At 40.1% G+C, this 27,162-nt stretch overlaps 1 protein-coding gene across 6 annotated transcripts in view; it reads left to right on the plus strand.

Moving 5' to 3' along the window:
* Positions 1-27,162, plus strand: part of MTUS1 (microtubule associated scaffold protein 1) — a 173,261-nt gene that overhangs the window by 59,945 nt on the left and 86,154 nt on the right. For all 6 annotated transcript variants that reach the window (XM_086702850.1, XM_086702851.1, XM_025932939.2 and 3 more), the window contains exon 3: positions 11,326-11,521. In XM_086702850.1, coding sequence (XP_086558976.1) covers positions 11,326-11,521 — 196 coding nt within the window. The remainder of the gene's footprint in view (positions 1-11,325; positions 11,522-27,162) is intronic.

The raw sequence follows: 27,162 nt of genomic DNA on the forward strand, positions 1-27,162 counted from the left end.
GTTTTGTATATTATTATTCTGTCATTAAATTTTCCCAGTAATATATACATCATCATTCACTCTTTCCAGTAACAATGGGCCAGTTGTCAGCCACATTTAAAGGCTTCAGAGACATTATTTAAAACATACAGAGCTGGTAAGAACTAAAATCTAGATTCAGACTCAGGGCTCATGACTGGAATCCTGACCCTTTCTGCTTCATACACCACAAGGTTTCAAAATTTGGCAGAATATAGGCTAGCAAGGCAGAGTAAATTTGATGTAACCAGCTTACAAAAGTGAATCTTTAACAAAAGTGTGGTTTACTTTTTAAAAGGTTTTCTCTGGGGGATTATCTTAACCAGCTTCATGTAGAAGTAGATGTTTGTAGTTTGTGGACATTGACCTGCTCTTGGGGGCCGATTTTATGTAATGTTCTTAGGATATTACCCTATTGGTTTTTTTAGTCAACCCTGTGATACTTTAATTTTTTAATTTTAATTCCAGTATACTTAACACACAATGTTAGTTTCAGTTGTACAATATAGTGGTTCAACAATTCTGTACATTACTCAGTGCTCATTGTGATAAGTTTACTCTTCATTCCCTTCACCCATTCCCTTACTCACCTCCCCTCTGTAACCACCAATTCTCTGTAGTTAAGAATCTGTTTTTTGGTTTATCTCTGTTTTCCCTTTGCTCATTTGTTTTGTTTCTTTCTTCTTCTTCCTCTTTTTTTTTTTTTTTAGTGTTTATTTTTGAGAGAGAGAGAGAGAGAGTGCAAGTGGAGGAGGGACAGAGAGACAGGGGAGAGAGAATCCCACAGTAGGCTCTGTGTTAGCAGCCTCCAGAGCCCCACAGAGCCTGCCATGGGGCTCCATCTCAGGAACCCTGAGATAATGACCTGAGCCAAAATCAGGAGTTGGACGCTTAACCACCTGAGCCACCCAGGCACCTTGGCACCTCTGTTTTGTTTCTTAAATTCCACATACGAGTAAACTCATATAGTATTTGTCTTTCTTTTATTGACTTATTTCACTTAGCATTATACTCTCTAGTCTATTCATGTTGTTGCAAATGGCAAGATCTCATTTTGTTTATGGTTGAATACTATTCCATTGTGTATACACAAACGTATACACACACACACATCACATTTTCTTTATCCATTCATCGATTGATGGACACTTGGGATACTTCCTTAATTTGGTTATTGTATTATTGTAGATAGTGCTGCCATAAACATAAAGGTGTGTGTGTCTCTTTGAATTAGTGTTCTTGTACTTTTTGGGTAAATACCCAGTAGTGCGATTACTGGATTGCAGGGTAGTTCCATTTTCAACTTCTTTGAGGAATCTCCATTGTGTTTTCCACAGTGGCTGCACCAGTTTGGGTTCCCACCAGCAGTGTACAAGGGTTCCTTTTTCTTCGCATTCACACCAAGACTTGTTACTTTTTGTGTTGTTGATTTTAGCCATTCTGACAGATGTTAGATAATATCTTAATGTGGTTTTGATTTGCATTACCCTGATGATAAGTGATATTTTCATGTATCTGCTGGCCATCTGGATGTCTTTTTTGTGTCTGTTAATGTGTTCTGCCCATTTTTGAATTGGTTTATTTGTTTTTTTGGTGTTGAGTTGTATAAGTTCTTCATATATTTTGCATACTAACCCTTTATTAGGTATGTTATTTGCAAATGTCTTCTTTCATTCCTTATGTTGCCTTTTAGTTTTGTGATTGTTTCCTTTGCTGTGCAGAAGCTTTTTGTTTTGATGTAGACCCAGTGGTTTATTTTTGTTTTTATCTTCCTTGCCTTAAGAGACATATCTAGAAAAATGTTGCTAACTGCTGATGTCAGAGATATTTCTGCCTGTGCTCTCTTCTGGGATTTTTATGCTTTCAGGTATCACATCTAGGTCTTTAATTCATTCTGAATATATTTTTGTGTATGGCGAAAGAAAGTGGTCTAGTTTTGTACTTGCATAGGCTGTCCAGTTTTCCCAACGCCATTTATTGAAGAGATTGTCTTTTCTCATTGTATATTCATTCCTTCTTTGTTGAAGTTTATTGACCATATAATTGTGGGTTTATTTTGGAGCTGTCCATTGTGTTCTGTTCTCTGTGTGTCTGTTTTGGTGCCAGTAACATACTATTTTGGTGACTAATAGCTTTGTAATATAACTTGAAGTCTGGAATTATAATACCTCCAGTTTTGTTTTTTTGTTTCACAGTCGCTTTTGGTATTTGGGGTCTTTTGTGGTTCCATACAAATATTACAATTCTTTTGTTCTAGTTCTGTAAAAAAATGCTCTTAGTATTTTGATAGAGATTTCATTAAATGTGTAGATTGCTTTGGGCAGTATAGACATTTTAATATTTTTTCTTATCTATGAGCATGGAAATGTCTTTCCCTTTCTTTGTGTCTTCTTCAATTTCTTTCATCAGTGTTTTCAGATAGAGGTCTTTCCCCTCTTGGGTTAGGTTTAATGCTAGATAGATTATTATCTTTGGTGCAATTGTAGATGGGGTTCTTTCCTTAATTTCTATTTCTTCTGCTTCATTTTTAGTGTATTGAAATGAAACAGACTTCATAGGGTGCCTGGATGGCTCAGTCGATTAAGCAGCTGACTCTTGATTTCAGCTCAGGTCATGATTTCATGGTTTGTGTGATCTACCTCCCTCTCTCTGTTCCTTGCTTGCGCTCTCTCAGAATAAATAAACTTAAAATGCAACTGATTTCTGTACATTTTTTTTTTTTTTGTATCCTGCAACTTTACTGAATTCATTTATCAGTTCTAGTAGTTTTTGATGGGGTCTTTAGAGTTTTCTGTATATAGTGTCATATCATCTGCATATAGTGAAAGTTTTACTTCTTCCTTACCAGTTTGCATACCTTTTATTTCTTGTCTGATTGTTTTCACTAGGACTTCCAGTACTATGTTGAATAAAACTGGTGAGGGTGGACATCCTTGTCTTGTTTCTCACCTTAGGCAAAAAGCTCTGTTTTTCCCCATTGAGTATGATGTTAGCTGTGGGTTTTTTATATATGCCCTTTATTATGTTGACAATGTTGCCTCCAAACCTACTTTGCGGAGGGTTTTTTTTTTTTTTTTAATTGTAAATGGCTATTGTACTTTGTCAGATGCTTTTTCTGCCTCTATTGAGATGATTTGGTTTTTATCCTATTTCTTATTTTTTTCCCTTTCTCTTCTTGATGTGATGTATCATGTTGATTTGTGAATATCGAATCCCCCTTGAATCCCACCAATAAGCCCCACTTGATCTTGGTGATTAATTTTTAGTGTATTATTGGATTTGGCTTGTCAGTATTTTGTTGAGGATTTTTGCATCTATATTCATCAGAGATATTGGCCTGTTGTTCTCTTTTTTTGGAGTGTCTTTATCTGGTTTTGGTGTTGGGGTAATGCTGGCCTCACAGACTGAATTTAGACGTTTTAATTCCTCTAGTTTTGGAATGGTTTGAGAAGAATAGGTATTAACTCTTCCTTAAATGTTTCATAGAATTCACTTTTGAAGCCATCTGGTCCTGGACTTTGTTTGTTGGGAGTTTTTTGATTACTGATTCAATTTCATTGCGTGTCATTGGTCTTTTCAAATTTTCTATTTGCTCCTGCCTCAGTTTTGGTAGGTTTTATGTTTCTAGAAATTTATCCATCTCATCTAGGTTGTCCAAATTATTGGCAGGTAGTTTTTTTATAATATTTTCTTATAGTTGTTGGTATTTCTGTGGTGTTGGTTCTTATTTCTCCTCTTTCCTTGGTAATTTTGTTTATTTGACTCTTCATTTGTGATGAATCTGGCTAGAGGTTTATCAGTTTTGTTGATCTTTTTAAAGAAACAGCTCCTGGTTTCATTGATGTATGTTTGTTGTTTCTGTTGTTGTTTTTGTTGTTCTTTCTGTATCTTTCATTTATGCTCTAATCTTTATTTCTTTACTTTTGCTGTTTTGGGTTTTGTTTGTCATTCTTTTTCTAGCTCTTACAGACACAAGGTTAGGTTGTTAGCTTGCAATTTTTCTTCTTCATTAGGCCTGTATTGCTATAAACTTCCCTCTTAGAACAGCTCTTGTTGCATCTCAAAGATTTTGGGCCATTGTATGTTTTCATTTTCACTTGTTTCCATTTAATTTTTTAATTTCTTCTTTGATTTCTTGGTTGACCCATTCATTGTTTAATGGCGTGTGTTTTAACCTCCATGCATTTGTGCTTGTTGCAGATTTTTTCTTGGGATTTTGAGTGTCAGAGCATTGTGGTCAGACAAGATGCATGATATGACTTTGATCTTTTTGAATTTGTTGAGACTTGTTTTGTGGGCTAATGTGATCTATTTTGGAGTGCATTAGAAAGTGTGTATTCTGCTGTTTCAGGATAGAATGTTCTGAATATATCTGTTAAATCCTTCTGTTCCACCATGGCATTCAAAACCATTGTTTCCTTGTTGATTTTCTGTTTGGATGATCTGTCATGTAAGTGGTGTGTTAAAGTCCTCCACCATTACTTGTTTTAGTATCAATTAGTTCCTTTGTTACTGTTTTATGAATTTGGGTGTTCATGTTGGGTGCATAAATATTTATAATTGTTACATCTTCTTGTTGGATTGTCCCCTTTATTATCACTTCTTTGTTATTGTGTGTTAAAATCTGTTTTTTTCCAATGAAATACACTATACTCTCCTTCTTGATCTCTTGTTAGTCTTTGTTTTAAGTCTGTTTTGTCCAATGAAAAATGCTGCTCTGGCTTTCATTTGACAGCCATTTGCATAGTAAAGGTTTCTCTGTCCCCTCAATTTCAATCCGCATGTATCTTTAGGTATGAAATGAGTCTTTTGTAGACAGCACATGGATGGATATTGTTTTTGTAATCTATTCTGTACCCCATGGCTTTGGGTTGGAGAGTTTAGTCCAGTTACATTCCAATTACATTCAAAGTAATTATTGATAGGTGTGTATTTATTGCTATTTTGTTACTTGTTTTGTGGTTTTTGTAGTTTTCTCTGATCTTTCTCTTGCTCTCTTTCACAATTTGATGGTTTTGTTGGATTTTTAAAATTGTTTTTAATGTTTATTTGTTTTTGAGAGACAGAGCATGAGTTGGGGAGGGGCAGAGAGAGAGGGAGACACAGAACCTGAAGCAGACTCCCGGCTCTGAGCTGTCAGCCGAGAGCCCAATGTGGGGCTCGAGCTCAGAAGCCATGAGATCATGACCTGAGCTAAACTTACATGTTTAAATGACTGAGCTGCCCATGTGCCCTGATTTGACAGTTTTCTTGAGTGAGATACTTAGATTCATTTCTCTTTTTTTCTTTGCATATCTGATCATTGTTGTTGTTGTTTTTTTTTCTTTTTTTTTGGTTAACATTAAGTTTTTTGTGTAACATCTGCATATAGTAAGTAGCCTATATGAAGTTGATGGTTGCTTAACTTTGAACCCATTCTTTACTCTTTGCACCAACCTCCCAGCACATGTTAGTTATATGGTGTCATATTTTACATTGTTTCATTTTGTGAATTCCTTGTTTATTTTTTACAGAAATACTCACTTGTACTTATTTTATGTTTTATCCTTTTCACAGTCTCACTTATGATCTTCCTTTTCCATGCAAATAGTCCCCTTTAGTATTTCTCATAAAGGCTGGTTTAGTGGTCATGAACTTGTTTAGTTTTTGTCTGAGAAATTCTTTATCTCTCCTTCTATTCTGAATGATAGCTTTGCTGGATAGAGCATTCTTGACTGCATATTTTGTCCTTTTAGCACTTTGAATGTATCATGCTACTCTCTTCTGGCCTGCCAAGTTTTTGCTGAAATATCCACTGATACCCTCATGGGATTTCTCTGCTCTGGTATGTAGTTGTATTTTATCTCGTTGCTTTCAACATTCTTTATCACTACTCTTTTCCATTTTAATTCCTATGTGTCTTGGTATGGACTTCCTTGGGTTGATTTTTTTATTTATTTTTTATTTTATTTTTATTTATTTTTTTTGTGGGGATCTCTGTGCCTCCTAGATCTGGGTATCTGTTTCCTTCCCCAGAATAAGGAAGTTTGCATCTATTATTTCTTCAAATAAATTTTCTGCCCCCTTTTCTCTCTCTTCTTCTGGAATCCTTATATTGTGAATATTATTACACTTGTTGGAGTCACTGAGTACCCAAAGTCTATTGTCAGTTTGCATAATTCTTTTTTCTCTCACTTGTTCAGCTTGATTACTTTCCATCACTCTGTCTTCCAGGTTGTTGATTCATTCCTCTGCTTCCTCTAGCCTGCTAGTTATTCCACAAGTTTGTTTTTAATTGCATCCCTGATGCCTTCCATTGTTTTCTCAAGTACAGGGAGTATCTTCATGATCATTACTTTAAATTTTCTATCAGGCATATTACTTATCTCTGTTTCACTTAGGTCTCTCTTCTTCTGTCCTATTCTTACATGTGGGACATATTCCTCTGTCTCCTCATTTCACCTAACTCTGTGTTTGTTTCTCTATGTTAAGAAAGTTGGCTATGTCTGTTGCTCTTGAAAGTAGTGGGCAGGGCCCACACTTTTAACAAGGTGGTGTAGATCCTCTTTACAGGAGACTCACCACTGCTTCCAAGACCGGGCCAGCCTGAGTTTGTACTGCACATGCATTAGGGACAGGGTGCCACAAGCTGTTCCCACAGGTCCCCTTCCACCGGGGTTGTGTAGCCGCTACAGAGACCAGCGGCTGGCTGAGGCAGTTCTGGGAAGCATGACGATGGGATCTTGGTGTCACAAGCTGTGGACGCCAGTCCTTCTCCTCAGGGGACACTTAGTCACTTTGGAGACTGAGGCAGGCCTGGGTTGCTCCATGAAGTGCCTCTGGGTGGGGGTGTAGTTTTAACAAGGCGCATACATCCTCCTAGGGAAGTCAGAGATGCAATGGTGGCAGGGTTTCCCTGGGTCTTCTGGGCGGGAAATCCACAGCATCAGGACTGAGGCAAGCCCAGCAGGAGGGGGCAGAGCATGGTATAGGCAAGTAAGGTAGTGCTGGCTGTTTCCTGCAGTTGGCCATGTGATTATTTTGGGGGTGGGGGAGGGAAAAGCTACCTGCCAGCTCCTTTGTTCCTTGAAAAGTCCCTCAGGGAACTCTGAGATTAGTAACTAACTTTCCCTCCTTTGTACCCCAGGCATTTTTGAAATTGCTGCTTCTAAGCCCTATGTCCTTGGGCTTTTTGTTGTGTTATCTCTTTAAGGTTAAGGACTCAGCTTCCTATTGCCCTCTAGGCTCTCCCTTAGCACAGAGCCTGCTGATTTTTAAAGTTCTAGGCTTTAAGTCCTGCTAGTTTTAAGAACTAATGGGAAATTCTGCCCTTTTGATTTCCAAAGCCAAATGCATATGGGATTAGTTTTCCCCATGCAGGCTTCCTCGTGTGATAGTCTATTTCTTGCCCCTCTCCTTGCCTATAGCTCCCTCCCTCCCAAATCCAGACCATTGGTGTTTAGCTCTCTGCTGGTCCTACACTCTATAATGTGACCTCTTCTCCACATTTGGTTGTGAAGTTTATTGTGCTAGTCTTGGGGTCATTTTCTGGGTTATTTGCACTGAAAATATGAGTGTTATCTAGTAGTAGTCTTTTTTTTATTTATTTATTTTTTTAATTTTTTTTTTTCAACATTTATTTATTTTTGGGACAGAGAGAGACAGAGCATGAACGGGGGAGGGGCAGAGAGAGAGGGAGACACAGAATCGGAAACAGGCTCCAGGCTCTGAGCCATCAGCCCAGAGCCTGACGTGGGGCTCGAACTCACGGACCGCGAGATTGTGACCTGGCTGAAGTCGGACGCTTAACCGACTGCGCCACCCAGGCGCCCCGTCTTTTTTTTAAATTTAATTCATTTTTTAAATTTACATCCAAGTTAGTTAGTATATGGTGCAACAATGATTTCAGGAGTAGATGAATGCCCCTTACCCATTTAGCCCATCTCCCCTGCCACAACCCCTCTAGTAACCCTCTGTTCTCCATATTTAAGAGTCTCTTATGTTTTGTTCCCCTCCCTGTTTTTATATTATTTTTGCTTCCCTTCCCTAGTGTTCATCTGTTCTGTGTCTTAAAGTCCTCATATGAGTGAAGTCGTAGGATGTCTTTCTCTGACTAATTTCACTTGGCATAATACCCTCTAGTTCTGTCTATGTAGTTGCGAATGGTAAGATTTCATCCTTTTTGATTGCTGAGTAATACTCCGTTGTGTGTGTGTGTGTGTGTGTGTGTGTGTGTGTGTGTGTACACACACACACACATACACACATACCACATCTTCTTTTTCCGTTCATCCATTGATGGACATTTGGGCTCTTTCCATACTTTGGCTATTGTTGATAGTGCTGCTATAAACATTGGGGTGCATGTGTCCCTTTGAAACAGAATACCTGTATCCCTTGGATAAATACCTAATAGTGTGGTTGCTGGGTTGTAGGGTAGTTCTATTTTTAATTTTTTGAGGAACCTCCATACTGTTTTCCAGAGTGGCTGCACCAGCTTGCATTCCCACCAGCAGTGCAAAAGAGATCCCCTTTCTCCACATTCTTGCCAACATCTGTTGTTGCCTGAGTTGTTAATGTTAGCCGTTCTGACAGGTGTGAGGTGGTATCTCATTGTGGTTTTGATTTGTATTTCCCGGATGATGAGTGATGTTGAACATTTTTTCATGTGTCGGTTGGCCATCTGGATGTCTTCTTTGGAGAAGTGTCTATTCATGTCTTTTGCCCATTTCTTCACTGGATTATTTGTTTTTTTGGGTGTCGAGTTTGGTAAGTTCCTTATAGCTTTTGGATACTAAACCTTTATTGGATTTGTCATTTGCAAATATCTTTTCCATTCCGTTGGTTGCCCTTTAGTTTCACTGATTGTTTCCTTTGCTGTGCAGAAGTTTTTTATTTTGATGAGGCCCAATAGTGCTCGCTTCGGCAGCACATATACTAAAATTGGAATGATGAGGCCCAATAGTTCATTTTTGCTTTGTTTGCCTTGCCTCCGGAGCTGTGTTGAGTAAGAAGTTGCTGCAGCTAAGATCAAAAGAGGTTTTTGCCTGCTTTCTCCTCGAGGATTTTGATGGCTTCCTGTCTTACCTTTAGGTCTTTCATCCATTTTCAGTTTATTTTTGTGTATAGTGTAAGAAAGTGGTCCAGGTTCATTTTTCTGCATGCTACTGTCCAGTTTTCCCAGCACCACTTGCTGAAGAGACTTTATTTCATTGGATATTCTTTTCTGCTTCATCAAAGATTAGTTGGCCATACATTTGTGGGTCCATTTCTGGGTTCTCTATTCTGTTCCATTGATCTGAGTGTCTGTTCTTGTGCCAGTACCATACTGTCTTGATGATTACTGCTTTGTAATACAGCTTGAAGTCCATCTAGTAATATTCTTGGGACAACATGAGTTTAGGCTCCTGCTCCGCATGTTCCCTGGAAGTCTTGCCCGATTAAACTTTGGATTCACACAGTGTATGATTTCAACTGTAGGTAGCATGGGGCTTTACATATCTGTATTGGAAATTAATCTACTTATGACTTACTTATGCAAGGAAAGAAAGGTATGAGTAGGGAAAACAGCATAGATGTTAGAAGTATGGATCTTAGAGTTAGATACACTTTCAGATTAGCTCCATCATTCATTGGCAGAATGACATTGGGCCAATTACCTAGTCTCTATGAGGCTCAGTTTTTGTAATGTAAAGGGAGAATACAAAATATAACTTACGGTGTTGGAATTTTTCCTTGAATGAAGCTCAGAGTGTCACCTCCTCTATGTAGAATGGGAATATTTATTGGTTGCCTACTGTATACTATGTATGATGGTGATTGTTGGGATATAGGAAAGAAAGCTACACCTCTGGCCAAACCTAGTGTCTGGTATGGTGGGTGATATTAGAAGATAAAGGGGACTAAAAGGGGTTGTTAAATACTCGTTGGGAGTATGTATCAGCTGCTATGCTGCTTGGGGTGGTGGCCTTGAAGAGGGTTGTCAAAGAAGGCTTCCAAGGGAGCTAGTTTAGTCACTATGAATCGGAAAAGTATTCTAGGTGGAGGAAATAACACATACAAAGAGGAAGAAACACGAAAAGATATTCTCGTTTAGGGGATTCCAGGTAGTGAGTGTGATGGGAGGTGGGGGTGCAGAAATGTGAACAGTAAGGAATAAGCTGATGAAGCCACCAGGGGTTGCCAGATCCAGAAGGGCTCAGTGTGCCTTGCTGTTAAGAGTTGACTTTATCTGGAAGACAGAGGTGAGCTACCTAACCCAGTTTGGCCTTTGAGGAGATTGCCTTAGCAGTCCAATGGAACACAAATTGGAAGCTGGTGAGACCAGAAATCCTAAGGATGTGCTTTCAGTAATCCTGGGAAGAAATGATGCAGGCCTTTGCTAAGATGGATGGGAAAGGGAAAGAAGGCTATTGAGAGTTGAAGAAGTAAACAAGGAAGCACCTAGAAATAGCTTTCATTGTTTATGTTGGGCTCCTGGGTATGTTGTGATGGCTATGGAAAGAAGTAAGTTTTGAGATGGTTGGGTGAAACTAGTTTAATGTTAGAAACTGCTTCGTATTCTTCTGTAAAATGTAAACATTTGTTACCTTTTATGATAAAGGTAACAACTTCTAGGGTTATGAAGATTAAAGGGGTTGAAACATGGATTTTGAGCTTAAAGTATTATTCTGTAGGGGCTATATGTTGATCCATAAAAATGACAATGATATGATTACTGTTGGCATTGCTAGGTAGAGGTGCCTGAAGTGTGCTAAGTGGATAGGTAAAGAAAGAAGCTAAATACAGGAGAAAGGCAGGAGAGTGCTTGCTAGGACATATGGACTTCACATACAACAGGGTGTAGGTGCTGGTTGAAACAGCGGACAAGGTCACTTAAGGAGAGCATACGGCAAGGAAAGAACAGGGTCACGTCTGGGACCCTCGGGACAACTAGCATTGAAAGGTGTACAGAAGAACAGGATCCGGAGGAGGAATAACCAGACAGGTAGAAGGAAAACCAAGAGAGCGTTCTGTTAGAGAAACTGTAGAAAGATGGCGTCCTCAGCATCAGATGCTATAGAAAGGCCTCAGGGAACAGACTGAGAGCTGCAGCTTGACTTCAGCTTGTGGCCCTGGGCATCTTGGGAATAGTTCCGCTGTTGGGCATAAAAGATCATAATGGATTTAAGAGCAAACTATGAAGAGGTTTAATTCCTTCATTCTAAAAATGAAAAATAGCCCTGTGGCATATCTGCTTAGAAAGAAATTGTCATTTTGACATAGTGCCACGGGAAATGGTATGAGGAAGGTATAATCTGGACTAAAGTCTTAACTATTTTTTCACAGGGTTCTGCTTCAAAAACTGCAGTCACCTCAGGTAGGAATATTTCCAAGCCTGACTCCTCCAATTTGAGGAAAACACCTGGTTCAAAAGCCAAAGTGGGGCCTTCTGTTTCCTGTTTGAGGCGGAATAGTGACAGTAGAAATCTCAATTCTGACCGGGCCTTATCTCCTCAGAGGATCAGGCGTGTGTCCAGTTCTGGTAAGAATACAATAAATCAGTTGTGCCTTACAGAAGTTTACAGATAATTTAAATGTAAAATTAGGCATGTCAGAAAGCAGAAAGACAGGTTTTGGTTATAACACCAACACATTCTGTCACCAAAACATTGAGCCTTTAGTGGACCAGGGAAGGTAGAAAAAGAACTCATAGACACAGCTCTTGTCTTTGAGCAGTGTAAGGGCTAGTTGGAGAAAGATAGAGGTGTGTAAGCCATCTTCTAAGTTATTCAGAGGAATTGTAAATAAATACACAACTGGGTGCTTGTTATATAATTTCAGAATTAGAAAAATTTTTTAATAAATGATTAAGTGTTTAATAGTACTTACGTGTTACACACTAAACTGATGGTTGGCCCTCACCATACGAAAAGAGATGGGTTTTTTCTTGAATTTTACTGAAAGATGTATTAAAAATTTTCAGGGATAAGAGAGTGACTAAAAAGTTAAAACTTTTCTGAGATGAACTTTTATGTTGGTTTATATTTTAGAAGTAGTAGGGTTTTAAAAAATTTTTTTATTTAACTTTGAGAGAGACAGAGCACCAGAAGAGGAGGGGCAGAGAGAGGGAGACACAGAATCTGAGGCAGGCTTCAGGCTCTGAGCTGTCAGCACAGAGCCCGACGCAGGGCTCGAACTCATGAACAGTGAGATCATGACCTGAGCTGAAGTCAGATGCTCAACCGACTGAGCCACCCAGGCACCCCAGAAGTAGTAGATTTAAAGTCATGATAGGTTTATGAAATTTGAGTGCTGTAAGAGTAGCTGTTAAGTGTCTTACTAAAAATTTGGCTGATGGTAGAGATTTCTCTGGGTTACAGTTCAGAATAGGAAATGGAAAAGTCAGCCTATTTCATAGAGACTGAGACAGAAGCACTGCTAGCCATTCCAGTTGACTGAGAACACTGCAGGGAACACCCTTTATTTTAACAGGTCCAACCTGGAGCAAATTAAAGCCATGTCCAAAGGATTTAGAAGTAAGTTCCTGTATAAAAATAGTGTCTACTGTTGAATGGTCTGGGGAGGAGGGGTGGGTGGACGAAGTACCTCTAGAGTGATGTGTCAACACGTGTGAGAACATTTTGCAGAAACTAACAAAACCAAACATAACACGGGATCTCTTTCCTTCTTGACACCTTGGTAGTTTTAGGTTTTATTTTCCAATCCTATCATAAAGCCTCTTGTGTGAGAAGTGTATAATGAGCCTAAGTGTCTTAAGGATGATTTATTTAGATTTAGGCCTAGCCTCAAGGTCTTGAGGTTCTGAGGACCAAACTCAGGAAGAAGTATGGATGGAGAAAGAGAGATCTGAAGCACGTTTTCATTCCCAGCCCTAGAGGAGCTGAGCGGGAAGAAAAAATTCACTTGAAGTCTTCTTCACTGGGGAGAGAAACAGAAGAGGAACAATGATCCTGATTGGGGATGTTGCCACACTTGGGGAGGTGAGGCATAAGTGAGATCAAAGCTTTAGTTCTTACTGGTGATGCCAGATAAGGGTCATGGGAGTTGGCAGATGCTGGGGAGCTCCCTTGTCGTCTGGATGTTAGGAGAACTTGTGGCTCGGTGGCACTAGAGAGCCATGGGCACTGGCAGCATGCCCTGTAGTTACGGGGCCTGTGTTCTCATACTGCTCTGGCACCAGTGAGCTGCCCAAGCGAGTCGTGTACCCACCCTGGACTTCAGCTTTGCATTGCAAAATGTGAGGGTTTCAGAATGTGAGGCCCTGTCATCTTTGACAGTCCTTGCCTTTCCAGGGGCAGTTTGGAGCTCCCCTAGCTCTCTGAGCAGCGGCGGCTCCTAGTATGATTCTCTGGACCACATGATGCTCACAACCCAGAAAACCAGAAGTGCACATACTTGTAAGAGAGTAGGCCAAGGCCTAGGATAAACAGTAGTCTCCAGCTATTTGTGGTTTCACCTTCAGTGATTTCAGTTAGCAGTAGTCAACCGCAGTGCACAAGTAGGTATTGTTAGAATGCCAATAGGAGCCTGACCCCCAAATCATAATGCCTGCGTCATTCGTCCCACTACATCCCATCCGGTAGGCATTTTATCTTCTCACATGATCACAGGAAGAAGAGTGAAGATATTTTGAGAGAGAGCACATTCACATAACTTTTATCATAGTATATTGTTATAATTGTTTTATTATTTAATCTCTTTCTGCACCTCATTTGTAATTTAAACTTTATCATAGGTATGTACATAGAGGAAGAAACCAGTATACGTTGGGTTTGGGTCTGTCCATAGTTATAGGCATCCACTGGAGGTCTTGAAACACCCCTGTGTGTGGTAGGATGAGGTTCGAGGGAACTACTGTATTCTGAAAAATGGGATACTTTTATGTAAGTGATAAGTTTCAAAAAAGAGTTCGGCACTTTTTAAGTCCCTTTACTGTATACTATATAATTTCATGCCGTACGAGAAAAGTAGGTCTGTGTACTCGTAATGAAAAGACAAGTTTATTGAGGTTTTATTAACCCGTATAAAGACACTTGATAACTAAAAAGTCACATACTCGAAGTTTTCAACCTGAGTTACAAACTAAGTTTTCATTTACCTGGTGGTTTTCTGTATAGAAATGGGGGCAAAAATCATGTAATTAGAAACCTCATGCATTTGCATTTGATTTTATATTTTAACTGTTGGAAGACTAACGTGATTATGCTGTACTTAAAAAAAAACAAACAAAACAAAACAGCAACTAGCTTGTTTGGATGCTCACAATACATCGAGAGGTGTTTGTTGTGGGGGACAGGAAACTTAATCCCCACAGAGTTAAAGTAGATCAGAAAATCAAGGAGCAAAAACAATGTGCCTTTAGATCATTGAGAGAGCATTGCCATTTATTGTACAATGCAGTGTTTGTGTAGTAGAAAATTGAAACCAAATGGACATCCTCTGTACTGTGTATACAAAGTTACTCTACTGAAAGGTAAGCAGCAGGAATGTTCCAGCAGACTGGGGTTTTCAATAAATCCTTTCAGAGAACTAAGTAGAAAACCAGACCTGGAATTGAAGTAGCCATTTTCTTGGAGCTTTAAACTGAGGAGGAGAAAGAATTGTAATTAAAGCCAATGAAGCTCTTCCATTTTACTTGTCAGAATCTAGAAATTGTAATGTATGACATGGAAACTATAGCTAACACTGCTGTATGATATATATGAAAGTTAAGAGTAAATCTGAACAATTTTCATCACAAGGAAAATATATATTTTTTTGCTTTTTATTGTGTCTATATGAGCTGATGGCTGCTAATTAAATTTTCTGAGGTCATTACTGCACAGTGTATATAAGTCAAGCCATTAGGCTACACACCTTAGACTTACAAGTGATGTATGCCAATTAGATCTCAATAAAAGTAGAAGAATAATTTTAAAAATCTGGAGATTGGTATGAGACCAGATTGTGAGTGATAACAAACCAGATTCAAATTTTCTTTGTGTAGATTATGTGTATGTTTTAACCACTCCAATTAAATGAGATGGTGAGGAAAACTATCCTAATAATAATTATAATGCTGATGATAGCACCTCACACTTACAAAATGCTTACCAAGTTCCGGGCTCTGTCTTAATCATTTCGTTTATAAGTGCATTTAATCCTCAGAGTAGTTTTGTGAGGCTTCGCCTCATTGTACGAATTGAAGGAAATTGCACACAGAAGTCAAATAATTTGTCAACATCATGCAGCTAGAAAGTGGTAGAGGTAAGGTTCAAACCAGGCAGTAGGACTCTGGAGCCCATGCTCTTAACCTTCACGTTATCAGTCTAGAGAACTACTCTTGAGTGGAACGACGAGTTTTGGGGGAAAAACACAAAAACAAAAACAAAAAACCTCTCAAGCTCAGCTGAATGGTGTAAAAACTTGGCAATTCTCTCTTCAGGCCCTTGGCTTAGAATTCTCTGTCATTTTACCCTAATTTAAATGATGTTATGTGGTTATTAGAAATTAATGCTGCTGAATAAATAACTACATAGTTAAATATTTCATGATTGATCCAGGCATCTTCGGAGACCCATCTGCCACCCTCTTCTGAAGCCAGTGCCAGTGTTGACCGGGTTTTAGGTTATAAATGTGTGTGTCCCTTGATACAAACATGTAATAATCCTTGCAGAGACTAGCCTGAGCCGGGTAGGATTACGGAAGTAGGCCACTCCCTGCCTTGTGGATCTGGTAACCTACCTGGGGACAGCAAATGCGTGCTGATGACGCCACAAGCAGCACGAAAGGGTGTATAAAGGGTGTGGAAAAGGCCTCTAAGTGCTTTTAGGACTTTGTGAAAAAGAAGAATGTCCAGGGGCTTGGTCTGATTACACCAGAGCCTGAAGAAGGGCCTCATGAAAGAAACAGTCTTTAGTTTTTCTTCTGGACAAAGAGAAATAACATTTTAAAAGGGTAAACCTTTGTTTTAATTCAGTTTATTGTGGGTTAATAAAATAAATTCCTCTCAGACCAGGAGTACATCCCAAACTTGTCACGACTTGCCTGGCATTAAAGGCTTCTGTGCTTTCTTGCTAAGGTGTTTTTTTCTTAGTTGTCTTTTGTAAACTAATTTTGTCTATTGAGGGTCAAAGGGAATTTAAGATCTTTTCAATGTACTTTTATATCATTTCACTCTTCTCTAGGTGAGAGTTTGAGAGAACTAGCTTGCAAAATTATGAGAAAGATACTTGGATAAATTATTGAAAACCAGAAATTATCACGTAATAACTTATTCTAAAAGCTAACTTTAACATGTTGCTTACAGATGTTTCTGTATGTACATATAATTAAAATACTTTTTAAAGAAAGTGTCTCGGGGTTTTTTGTTTTTTTCATAAAAATGATAGTCATAGTGATGTTTTTGAGCACCAGAGACCTGTCATGCTGTCTTCTAAGCTTTCTAAATGGCTACTTGGATTTATTCTTACAACTCATGAGATACAGATAATGTCTAATTTCATTTATTCTTACAACTCATGAGGTATAGATAGTATACCTATCCCAATTCTGTAGATAAGGAATTGGAAGTTTTGAAACCTTAAGTAACTTGGACAAAGTTAGAGTTAATAAGTGGCGGACACGGGACAGACCCTGCGGTGTTGTGCTGTGCCCTGAACCTCTCTGACATACACCCCGTTGTCCGACACACTGACTTGCTCATTTAACGAGTGTCGATTGAGTGCCTGCTTGTGCTGGGGATGCAGAAAGGCACAAAAGAGATAAATTCTTGCCTTGCAGAGCTTAAATTCTAGTCGGGTGAGTTGAAAAATTCAGTAAATAAGATGTTGAGAATGTACGATGATAGGTACTGAGAAGAAAAGGCAGTGAAGGGCGTGGCATCTTAATATCAGGCAGCTGAGAAAGGCCACACTGAGCAGGGGACAAATGAGCCAGTATCTGAAGGTGCAGGAGGAGAGAGACCTTGGGATATCAGGTGAAAGGCCTTCCCCGGGCAGAGGGAACAGCAGGTGGAAAGGTGGAGGGGAGGCGGTAGGGGGGTGCTTGAGGGACAGGGAGCTGCCCAGCATGTGTGGTGGGAGCCGGGAGGACGGATGAGGCCAACCAGGTAGGGTTTTACAGGGAGACCAGTGTCTTCTCTTTTATTCCTTCCTGACATTATAAATTCTTGATTGTTTTATGGGCCTTCCACTCAATTCTTCTCCCTTGGCAAGTAATTCTGGAGAAGATTGCTTTATAGAATGACCCATAAGTGAGGCTTAATATGTCACTAAGCAGTTTCTGTTGCTTTATGAATTGGGTAAAAGTTTTGAGAGCCTGCTGTGTGGTGGGCTGTCTACTGGATTCGGAGACTACAAACGTGATTGATAGGCCCTTTTAACAATCTCATTGGTTAGAGGGTGAGGTGAAAAGAGGTGTTGAAGCATATGATTTCAATGCAAACTCCTCATTCTTGAAACTGCAGCTGATCTGTCCTGGCCTCTGTGATACTTGGCCTTTATTATGCTACTGTAATCATTTTCGTACATGTCTGTCTCCTAATTGTGAGGCCTGTAAGGAGAGTCCATGTCCTAGTTGTTTTTTGTTTGTTTGTTTATTCATCTTGGAGAGAGGAACAAACCACGTGAAGGGGAGGGGCAGAGAGGGAGACACAGAATCCAAAGCAGGCTCCAGGCTCCGAGCTATCAGCACAGAACCTGACACGGGGCTCAAACTCATGAACCGTGAGATCATGACTTGAGCCAAAGTTGGATATTGAACCGAACTGAGCCACCCAGGTGCCCCATGTTTATTATTATTTTAAAGAATTCTTAATTTTTTTTCAAATTTTTTTTTAAACTTATTTTTGAGAAAGAGAGTGAGCACAAGCAGGGAACGGGTAGAGAGAGAGGGGAGGGGGCAGAGGATCCAAAGTGGGCTCTGCGCTGACAGCAGCCAGCCTAATATGGGGCTCAAACTCACAAACTGCAAGACCACGGACCAAGCCAAAGTTGGACGCCACCCAGGTACCCCCAGGTGTAAGTTATTTTTATATTTTTCATTGCTCAGCACAGTGTACCTATTATACAACAGATATTTAAAAATGTTGTCTGGCCTTATTTGAATGGAGACTTATGTGAAGCACTGTGTCCACAGTGAAGGGAACACCACTAACTTGGCCGAAGGGCAGATTGGAGAATAGTGATGACATTTGAACTGGCCTTGGAATGTGCCTGTAGAAGTTTTCCAGGCATGGAAAGAAAGTTGCTGGTATTCCCAAGGGTGGGAATACCCTGTGGTATTGCAAGTGGAGCCCTATGAAAGGGTATAATGTGTTTGGAAACACTGAGGGCAGGATCCACATGTCTGGAGTCGATTGAGTGTTGAGGTAAGTGATGGTGTCCCGAGGATGTTTGAGGCAGGTCAGTTCTCTCATCGTTGAGACACAAACTTACAAGAGTCGTACCAGTGTGTGGGAATAAGAAACAGTGAAAATGCTAAAAACGTTTTGGAGAAAGGGGGTCTGGTAAACTTCCGTTGGTGGGGAAGAGTCTCTTGTGTCTCTGCCGCTTTCTTGTTGGGTGACCATGAAGCGAGATAGGGAACAGAGTAGCAAGAAGTGGTTAACAGGAGGACAGTGATGGGTTTAGTTCGGACCATACTGAATTTGAAGAGATCAAGAAGCACCTCAAAGGACGTAGGGATGTTGGAAGGTTAAAACAGTGCAAATGCGTAGTAGAGGGTAAGGAAACCTATGGGAAAAGAGCCGATAAAGGTGAGAGCATCAGTCATGGCTGACAGTCAGATGATGAAAGTGTCAGAATGCATCCAGAGCACCCGTAACTAAGTTAGCCTTAGAAATAAAGGGAAGGCAGCAGTGTGTAGGGATAGACACAATTGGAGATTAAGTAGGGAATTTTAAGAGTCAAGTGTCAGAGTAGTAGCCGTGGGTGATGGGCTGGACAGCTCCCCCCCAACTTTTTTTTTTTTTTTTTTTTTTTTTTTTGGCAGCTCACTTTTATGAGATGAGGGGATTTCTTTGACGTGAGTTTGCGCAAATTCTGTTGAGTTGCTTATTTTTGTAACCTTAGAACAGGAAATAAGATGATCTTCAGTTTTGCGTCTCAGTGACCTCATGGCTCAAAGTAATTCTCCTGTGAACCTTGGCTTCTAATGAGCCTGGATGCTCACCACATGCCTTTTTCCATCGTGGTTAGGAGCTCTGTGCCGGGTGAGTTCAGTCACCTCACCACCAGATAAATACATTTGTTGACGGACCCGTGAAGACCCTTGTTCATCTTCTTTGTACGGTAGCTGGGGAAGGGACACGACCCTTCTCAGTCTTGAATTTATTACACCTTCACTTGCGGGACGCATGTTCCTAGGCCTGTGACTACAGGAGTTATTTTTGTTAAATCCCCATGTGAAGCAGCAGAAATCTTGTAAACACACTTGCAGAGGCAGGTACTGACAGTATTACCACGAGCCCTGTGCTTCTGAGCAATTCAAGTCCTCGTGAGAACCTCGCTTTGTGGCAAGTTCTTGTTTCTCTGTCAGATGACCGCCCTCTTAATATCTGTCGTGTTTTTGTTGTGACTCACCTGTACTCCCGTGACTATATTTTTGAGTTCACTCTGGAGCAAATGGTGATGGCTACATAGAGTGGTTTGTGTCATACTAATAGAACATTGCCTTGACTAACTCAAGAATATGGACTATTAAAGTCACATTTTGCAATATATAAATGTAGAGGGCTACTGAAATTTTGTGTTCCGGAAGATAATTCATTCACTTGACCCTTTGGAAGTATACACTGTGCAAGCTGTACTGCAGACCCAGAGCAGTTATGGGATAAGAAAGACCTGGTGCTTGCCTTCAAGCTATTACCAGTCAAGTAGGGGAGGTGGTGGGTTTGTCCCTCATCACATCTGTCCTTAGGATATTTTAAAGGAAAACAAAAGCTGTAGGATTTCAGAAGAGGATACAATTAACAGTACCAAAGTTTGCTGAAACTCTTTTTTGCTGTAATCTAGGTAATTCTATACTGTGATCGAGGTACACCTTTGCAAATGTGTGTGTCAGTCTTGGTTTGGTATTGATGCTTTGTTTGATGTTTGCCATCGAGACCTTGGAAATACAATAAGGAGGCTACATCTGGATCGAGGTAATTTTTAGGGCTTAGCTGGTATACTAGGGAGTAGAAATGATAGGACAGGCAGCTAGGGTTCAGAGTGTGGAATGTAGAGATTGTGGACCGAGTCAGCAAAGATAAACGGGAATACAGAGAAGGGAAGTTGGGCAATTAGGACACGATACACTGGTGTTCAGGCAGTCAGCAGGCAGAAGAGGTCCAGACAGAGCCCAGGTCTGTGCGTGCCAGGAAAGGAAAGGAAGAAGCATTGTAAACCGTATCTCTCGTGCATCTTGGATTTAACCAGTGCATTTGGATAGCTCGTCAGTTTTCCACTGCCTTTTTCCCAGTAGACTTTTATTTTTTTTTTTTATTTATTTTTTTTTTTTTTAATTTTTTTTTTTTCAACATTTATTTATTTTTGGGACAGAGAGAGACAGGGCATGAATGGGGGAGGGGCAGAGAGAGAGGAAGACACAGAATCGGAAACAGGCTCCAGGCTCTGAGCCATCCGCCCAGAGCCTGACGCGGGGCTCGAACTCACGGACCGCGAGATCGTGACCTGGCTGAAGTCGGACGCTTAACCGACTGCGCCACCCAGGCGCCCCTTCCCAGTAGACTTTTAAAATTAAATCACTTTTTGGGGCGCCTGGGTGGCTCAGGTGGTTGAGCATCTGACTTCGGCTTAGGTCGTGATCTCCTGGTTCAGGAGTTCGAGCCCCGCATCGGGCTCTGTGCTGACAGCTCGGAGCTTGGAGCCTGCTTCGGATTCTGTGTCTCTCTCCCTCTGTTGCTACCCTGCTCACGCCCTGTCTCTCTCTCTCAGAAATGAATAAATGTTAAAATAAATAAATAAATAAATAAATACATAAATACATAAATAAAAAGTATAACACTTTTAGTGAAAAGTGGAAAGGAAAGAAAAATCACCCTTAATCTCATTAATGCCAGATAGGTTTTAACGTCAGAATTGATAACTATTCAATGCCTTTTCTTTTGACCTATTCTCATGTGCACGTGGTAACATATATTTCATAGGTGCAAGCAATTCCTACTGTTTCAGAAATCCTCTACCTAACAGTCAGTAGGCACTTAATTGAATTTTCTTTTTCACTTAGAAGGTATAGTGCCTATTTCCTTAGCTTCTTAAATTCTTACTCTTTAATAACATGATTTTAAACGGCCTTATAATACTGCATCGATGGAACGTGCTGCAATATATTTCTTCAGACTTTGAACATGACGTTGTTTCAGGGTTTTTGTTCTGTTTTTTTAGTGAATGAAACGATTTCACGCTGAAGAACTTTATACATAGTAAGAGAGCTAGTCAGATAAATTCCTTGGATGCATTCCTTTGGATGGAATCACAGGGTGTGAGCACTTTAAGACTGGTTGCACGTTGCCAAATTGCCCTTGAGAAACAGCCTACAAGTCGGTGCTCCCTCTCTGAGTACGTAAGAGCATTTTCCGACACTCTTGCCAGTGTTTTGACCTTTCTAACACGATTTCTAAATATTTACTCTTTCAGAAAGTGCAAACGGTATCTTACTTTAATTGGCATAAACTTGGCACTGAAATATTTATTGAATAAATGTAGATTCAGTGATCAAAGTGCTGAGGTACAGAAGTGAATACAGGATCGAAACATGCCCTCCTTGAAGTTACATGCTGGTGGGAGAGACGGGTAATATGTAAATAAAAGTTGATAGGATGCTTGATAATGTAAAGTACTAAAGGGGGAGGGGAAATACTAATGCAGAGAAGGGGAATATGAAATGGTGGGTGTTACTTTTGTGTGAGAGAGAAAGAAATGTTGGTTAGTGTGACCAGGGAGAGGTGGCTTTTGAGTAAAGGCCAGGGGGTGTCAGTCCTAGGAGTATCTGGAGGAAAACCGTGCTAGTCAGAGTGAACAGTAAGTGGAGACACTGAGGTGGCTCTAATGTGCTCTAGGAAAGCAAGGAAAGAAGGAAGGAAAAGTTGAAACAGAAGTGAAACAGGTAGTGGAGAACCAGATGTGGACAGTGTTAAAAATCCTAAGGATTTTGGCTTTTAACCAAAGTGACTTAAATTTTTTTATTTTTTAATGAATTTTTTTTAAGTTTATTTACTTAGAGATTGAGAGAGAGAGAGAGAGAGAGAGAGACCCAAGCAGGCTCTGCACTGTTAGTGCAAGCCCAATGTGAGGCTCAAACTTCCGAAACGGGAGCTCACGACCTGAGCCAAAATTGAGAGTTGGACGCTCAACTGATTAAGCCACCGAGGCACCCCCAAAGCGACTTAAATTTTGATAAGATCACTCTGATACCTGTGTAGAGAGTATATAGAATGGGGGTGAGGGCTGCATCCAGAGATCAGTGAGGAGGTATTGCTACAGTCATGGCAGGAGATTATGGCTTCTTGGACCATGGTCATGGCAGTGAGGGCTGGTCAGATTCTAGATGAGCATGTTGAAAGTGAAGCTGACAGCATTTGCTTAGAGGAGGTGAGAGCAAAAGAGTGGAGTCAGGTGACTACACGTTTTGGGTGTGAACAATGGGGAAGGATAATGGTGCCATCCACTGAGATGGAGATGGGTGATGGGGGCACAGATGTTGGTAGATAGTTATCAAGAACTCAGCTATAGAGATACTTAGTTGAGATGAATAATCTGTAAGTGAAGATGTTGAGAGAAAAGTGGGATACATGAGTCTAGAGTGCATAGATTTCTGGTCTAGGGATATAAATTTGGGATTCATCAACATGTAGATGGTATTTAAAGCCACTAGACTGGATTAGATCACCAAGACGGTAAGTGTGGAAGAGAATAATAGGTCAAGGGCACTACTGGGAAGCTCCCTGGAGTACTCCAAAGTACCTCTGGGGCATTCTTAAATTTTAAAGGGCTAGGGAGATAAGGAGGAATTAGAGAGGAGACCAAGAAGAAACAGCCAGGAAGGTAGGAGAGAAGTCCGTCAGGAGTGGTGTTCCAGAAGCCAAGTAAAGAAAACTGTTCAAAAAGGAAGGAAGAATCAACTGCCATCAGATGCTGAGAGAGAGAGAGCATGGTAGTTAAGAATACCATCTGGTTTAAACCCGAGGTTGTGTGTTTATTTAACAGGAAGTCTAGATGTAGGTAGGTCTACGTTTGGTGGCTTGGTAAGGTCCTCTTTCTGCCTTTCTACTCTTCCTGACTCAACATGTTGTTCTGTCAGGGACTTTTCAGTTAAAATATGGTGGCCAAGAGTTCCAAGTATCTAGTTGTCTTGCTGCTGTATAAAAAGGCTGAAAGTGAAGGATGGCATCCCGGAGTAGAGACTTACTCCCCACATGCGTGTCTACCTCCATCGGGGTGGAAAAGTCCTACTCAGCGCCTTACACCCCCTCTCCTGCCCCCCTAGCACTCCTGTCTTGAAGTCTTACTGGCACAGACTGAGTTGCATGGTCACCCTAACCTCAAGAAAGATTAGGAACGCAAGTATTAGGCTGTTTAAGCCTTTCTTCAGCATGTGAGTGATGGAATCAGGGATTATGGATGACGGGGAGCCAGGAAAGACGCTAGACACATTAAGTTTCAACAGTTTTAAAAATTGTATTGTTGATTTTTATTTACTGTTAGAACTTTGCTCTCTTATGTTTTGAGGCAAATGATTCTTTGTTGACTGGATGTTGTTCATTGTTACTGTCCTGTGTTTTATTATTTGCCTTTTTATTTTGTATATGGTGCCTTTGAAATTCTTGCATTTTTAATATGGTCAAATACATCTTTTCCTTTAATTTTTCCTAAGTTTTTATGCTTAACTTGGCCTTCTCTACCGTGATCAAAGAGATTACTCCGTATTTAGTTATGGTTAATTTGTCTGGTTTTGTTTTAAATCCTTTATAATCCAATTTTATTTTAATATTTTTTTCATGTTCATGTGTGTGTATGTTGAGACCAGTGGCTAATATTTAGCTATCGTGTAATAAGTGTTAGGTATTGTTCTACGCATTTTAGAAATAAAAACTTACAAGGCGCCTGGGTGGCTCAGTTGGTTGAGTGTCTGACTCTTGATTTCGGCTCAGGTCATGAGATCATGGTTCATGAGTTTGAGCCCCATGTCAGGGCCTTGCCTGACAGTGTGAAGCCTGCTTGGGATTCTCTCTCTCTGTCTCTGCCCATCACGTGCACGCACTCTCTCTCTCTCTCAGAAGAAATAAACATTGAAAAAGAAATAGATAAAAACTTATTTAACCTTTAAAAGAATCTATGAAGTAAGTACCCCTGTTAATATGAGAAATCCAAGCTCAGAGAGGTTAAGTAACCTGTTCACAGCCAGCATGTCCTGAAGCTGGGCTCAAACCCTAAGCAGTCTGGCTCTGGATTGTCAACGTTTAACCCCTACGTCATACATGCAGCTTTTCAGATTTTAATTTTTTTAAGTCAAGTTGTTTTAACACCACAAAGAAATGCTTTAACTTATCTGAAAAATCTCTCTCTCCTGTTCTGAATTGTTATTTTTCTGGGGTTTATACACCAGTTTATTCATCTGTAAATATAGTTTTATGCCAATAATAGACTATTTTTCTATTTTCTAATATCTTACAGTAACTAGCAGCACACCTTCCTTTAACTGTTTTTGTGATAAAGTATGTTACATTAAATTTACCATTTGAACCATTTTTAAGTGTGTGGTTCAGTGGCATTAAATCAGTTCACTTGGTTGTATGATAATTACACCATCCCATCTCCAGAACTTTTTACCTTCCCCAGCTGAACCTCTTTATCCATGAAACACTAACCACCTCTGTCCATCCCCCAGAATGGGGACCACCATGCTGGTGTCTGTCTTGGAATTTGACTATTCTAGGTACCTCTTGGAGTTTGATTCCTCTAGCTAAGAGGAATCATGCAGTGTTTGTACTTTGTGAGCAGCTTATTGCACTTAGTATAACATCTTCATGTTTCATCCACGTTGGAGCCTGTGTCAGAATTTCTTTCCTTCTCAAGACTGAATAATACTTCATAGTATGGCCACATTTTATCTATTCATCTGCCAATGGATACCTTGGGTTGCTTCTACCTTTTGTTTATTATGAGTAACTTTCTGGACATGGGTGTATGAATACCTCTTGAACATCCTCCTTTCATTTATTTTGGGTGGGTGCCCCTAATGCCAGTTACATTTTTAATTCGGGGGGAACAGCCAGACCATTTTCCACAGCAGCCGTGCCATTTTACTTTTCTACCAGCAGCGCACGGGATTCCAATTTCTTCACATCATAGCCACCGCTTGTTGTTTTCTGTTTTGTTTTTATAATAACGGTTCTAATAGGTGTGATGTGTCTCATTGTGGTTTTGATTTGCATGTCTCTAATGACTAATGATGTTGAGCACCTTTTCATGTGTTGTTGTGACCATTATATATTTTCTTTGGAGAAAGGTCTATTGCAGTACGTTAATATCTACATTCATATTGATGGGAAAATTTGGTCCTTTTGGGTTCAGTTAAAACGAACCTGCAGACACAGATTTGAGTAGAATTTATTTCTCCTATAACTTATTTTTTTTATCCCTTTGAGTAGACTTGCTCTAATTTTGTAATAATTCCCAGCTACCGTAGATAATTAATGCAAAGATCACTTTCTCTATGTAGTTGTGCTAAAAGAACCCGAGTTATAATTATAGCTATAGACATATTCTCATGTTTTGTATTTTAACTATGTCTCTTTCTTTGGCATTTTCTCTCCCTGACTAGTAGTTAATGAGCCTGCCTTTATTGATGTCTATTGTATTTTATAAAATACAATACTTTATATTTTAAGCTATATATATTAATGGGTAGTTTGTATTTTCCGGAATGACCTCCATAGTTGTGTCATTGTCTCGTGAAACTTCCCACGTCCTCTAGCACTGACAAGTGTACTAGCTTCCTAAGTTGTTCTCTGATTTCAAACTCATCCTGCTAGGTGGTTATGCAGCTGCCACCACTTGATCAAATTCCAGGTCAAATGCCAAGAAGCTGCAGTAGCCCACCCCTCTGCCCCCACTTCCCACCAAACCCCACCCATAATAGATGAGGTCTCTAAAGCTCTTAGCCTGGCATGTAATGCCATCCTTAACAGTAAACTGTCCATCTCTCCAGCCTCATTTTCTTTTTCTTCCCCATGATGTCTGTGCACCTAGTAAGCCAAGCAAACCACAATCCTATTAGGAAAATTTTAATGACATACAATGTATTTTCTAATATTCCTAATTACTACTTAAAACATCTGGGTTGCCTGGGTGGCTCAGTCAGTTAAGCATCTGACTTCGGCTCAGGTCATGATCTTGTGGTCCTTGAGTTTGGGCCCCACATCAGGCTCTGTGCTGACAGCTCAGAGCCTGAAGCCTGCTTCGGATTCTGTGTCCCCCTTTCTCTCTGCCTCTTCCGCACTCATACTCTGTCTCTCAAAAATGAATAAATGTTAAAAAAAAAAAAATCTGGTGGTAACTTCCATAGTAAGCTGTCAAGTGTTTCTATCACCCTGTACATGTGTGCTCTGCGATCACCTTACTTTGCAGTTACCTCAGTATGTGGGCAAGTAAATAGTTCAGTAACACAACCTCTCCTGTGAATCCACTGTCCAGATTTTTATTAAGATGATCTGTGTCTTCTAATATAGGTAATATAGTAGTTAAGGCTTTGCTTTTTGTTTTTTTGTCAACTCATTGAGACATCTTCAGAACCTTTAAATTTCATCAAATGTAGTGAACAGCAAGACATTTTTTTTCCATGCTGAATAATCTCGTGAAAAACACACTAAAGCTGAATTCATTCTAGTCTGGCTGAGAGTTCAGAGAGGAGAACTTGCTTTGACGGGTAGATGTTTCTGTGGCCTGGGAAACTGCTCTCATCACTTTGAAGGTGTTTTGCGAGTAGTGTGGGACCCACCTTCTTTCTCAGGCCTTTCCTTAGGGAACAGAGGAAGTCAGATTGGAGCTGAGAGATTACACTGCATACCTGTGAATGCCCTGGGAGCTTTCTCCTGGACAATGAGTCATTTAATATAAGTGTCAGAACAAAGGAGTACCATTCAGGAGTTTATTCTTTGGTATTAATTTCCAGTCCTAG

The sequence above is a fragment of the Puma concolor genome, chromosome B1 (genome assembly GCF_028749965.1).
Source record: "Puma concolor isolate L17-30 chromosome B1, mPumCon1.1.hap2, whole genome shotgun sequence".
In the NCBI taxonomy this organism is placed as follows: domain Eukaryota; kingdom Metazoa; phylum Chordata; class Mammalia; order Carnivora; family Felidae; genus Puma; species Puma concolor.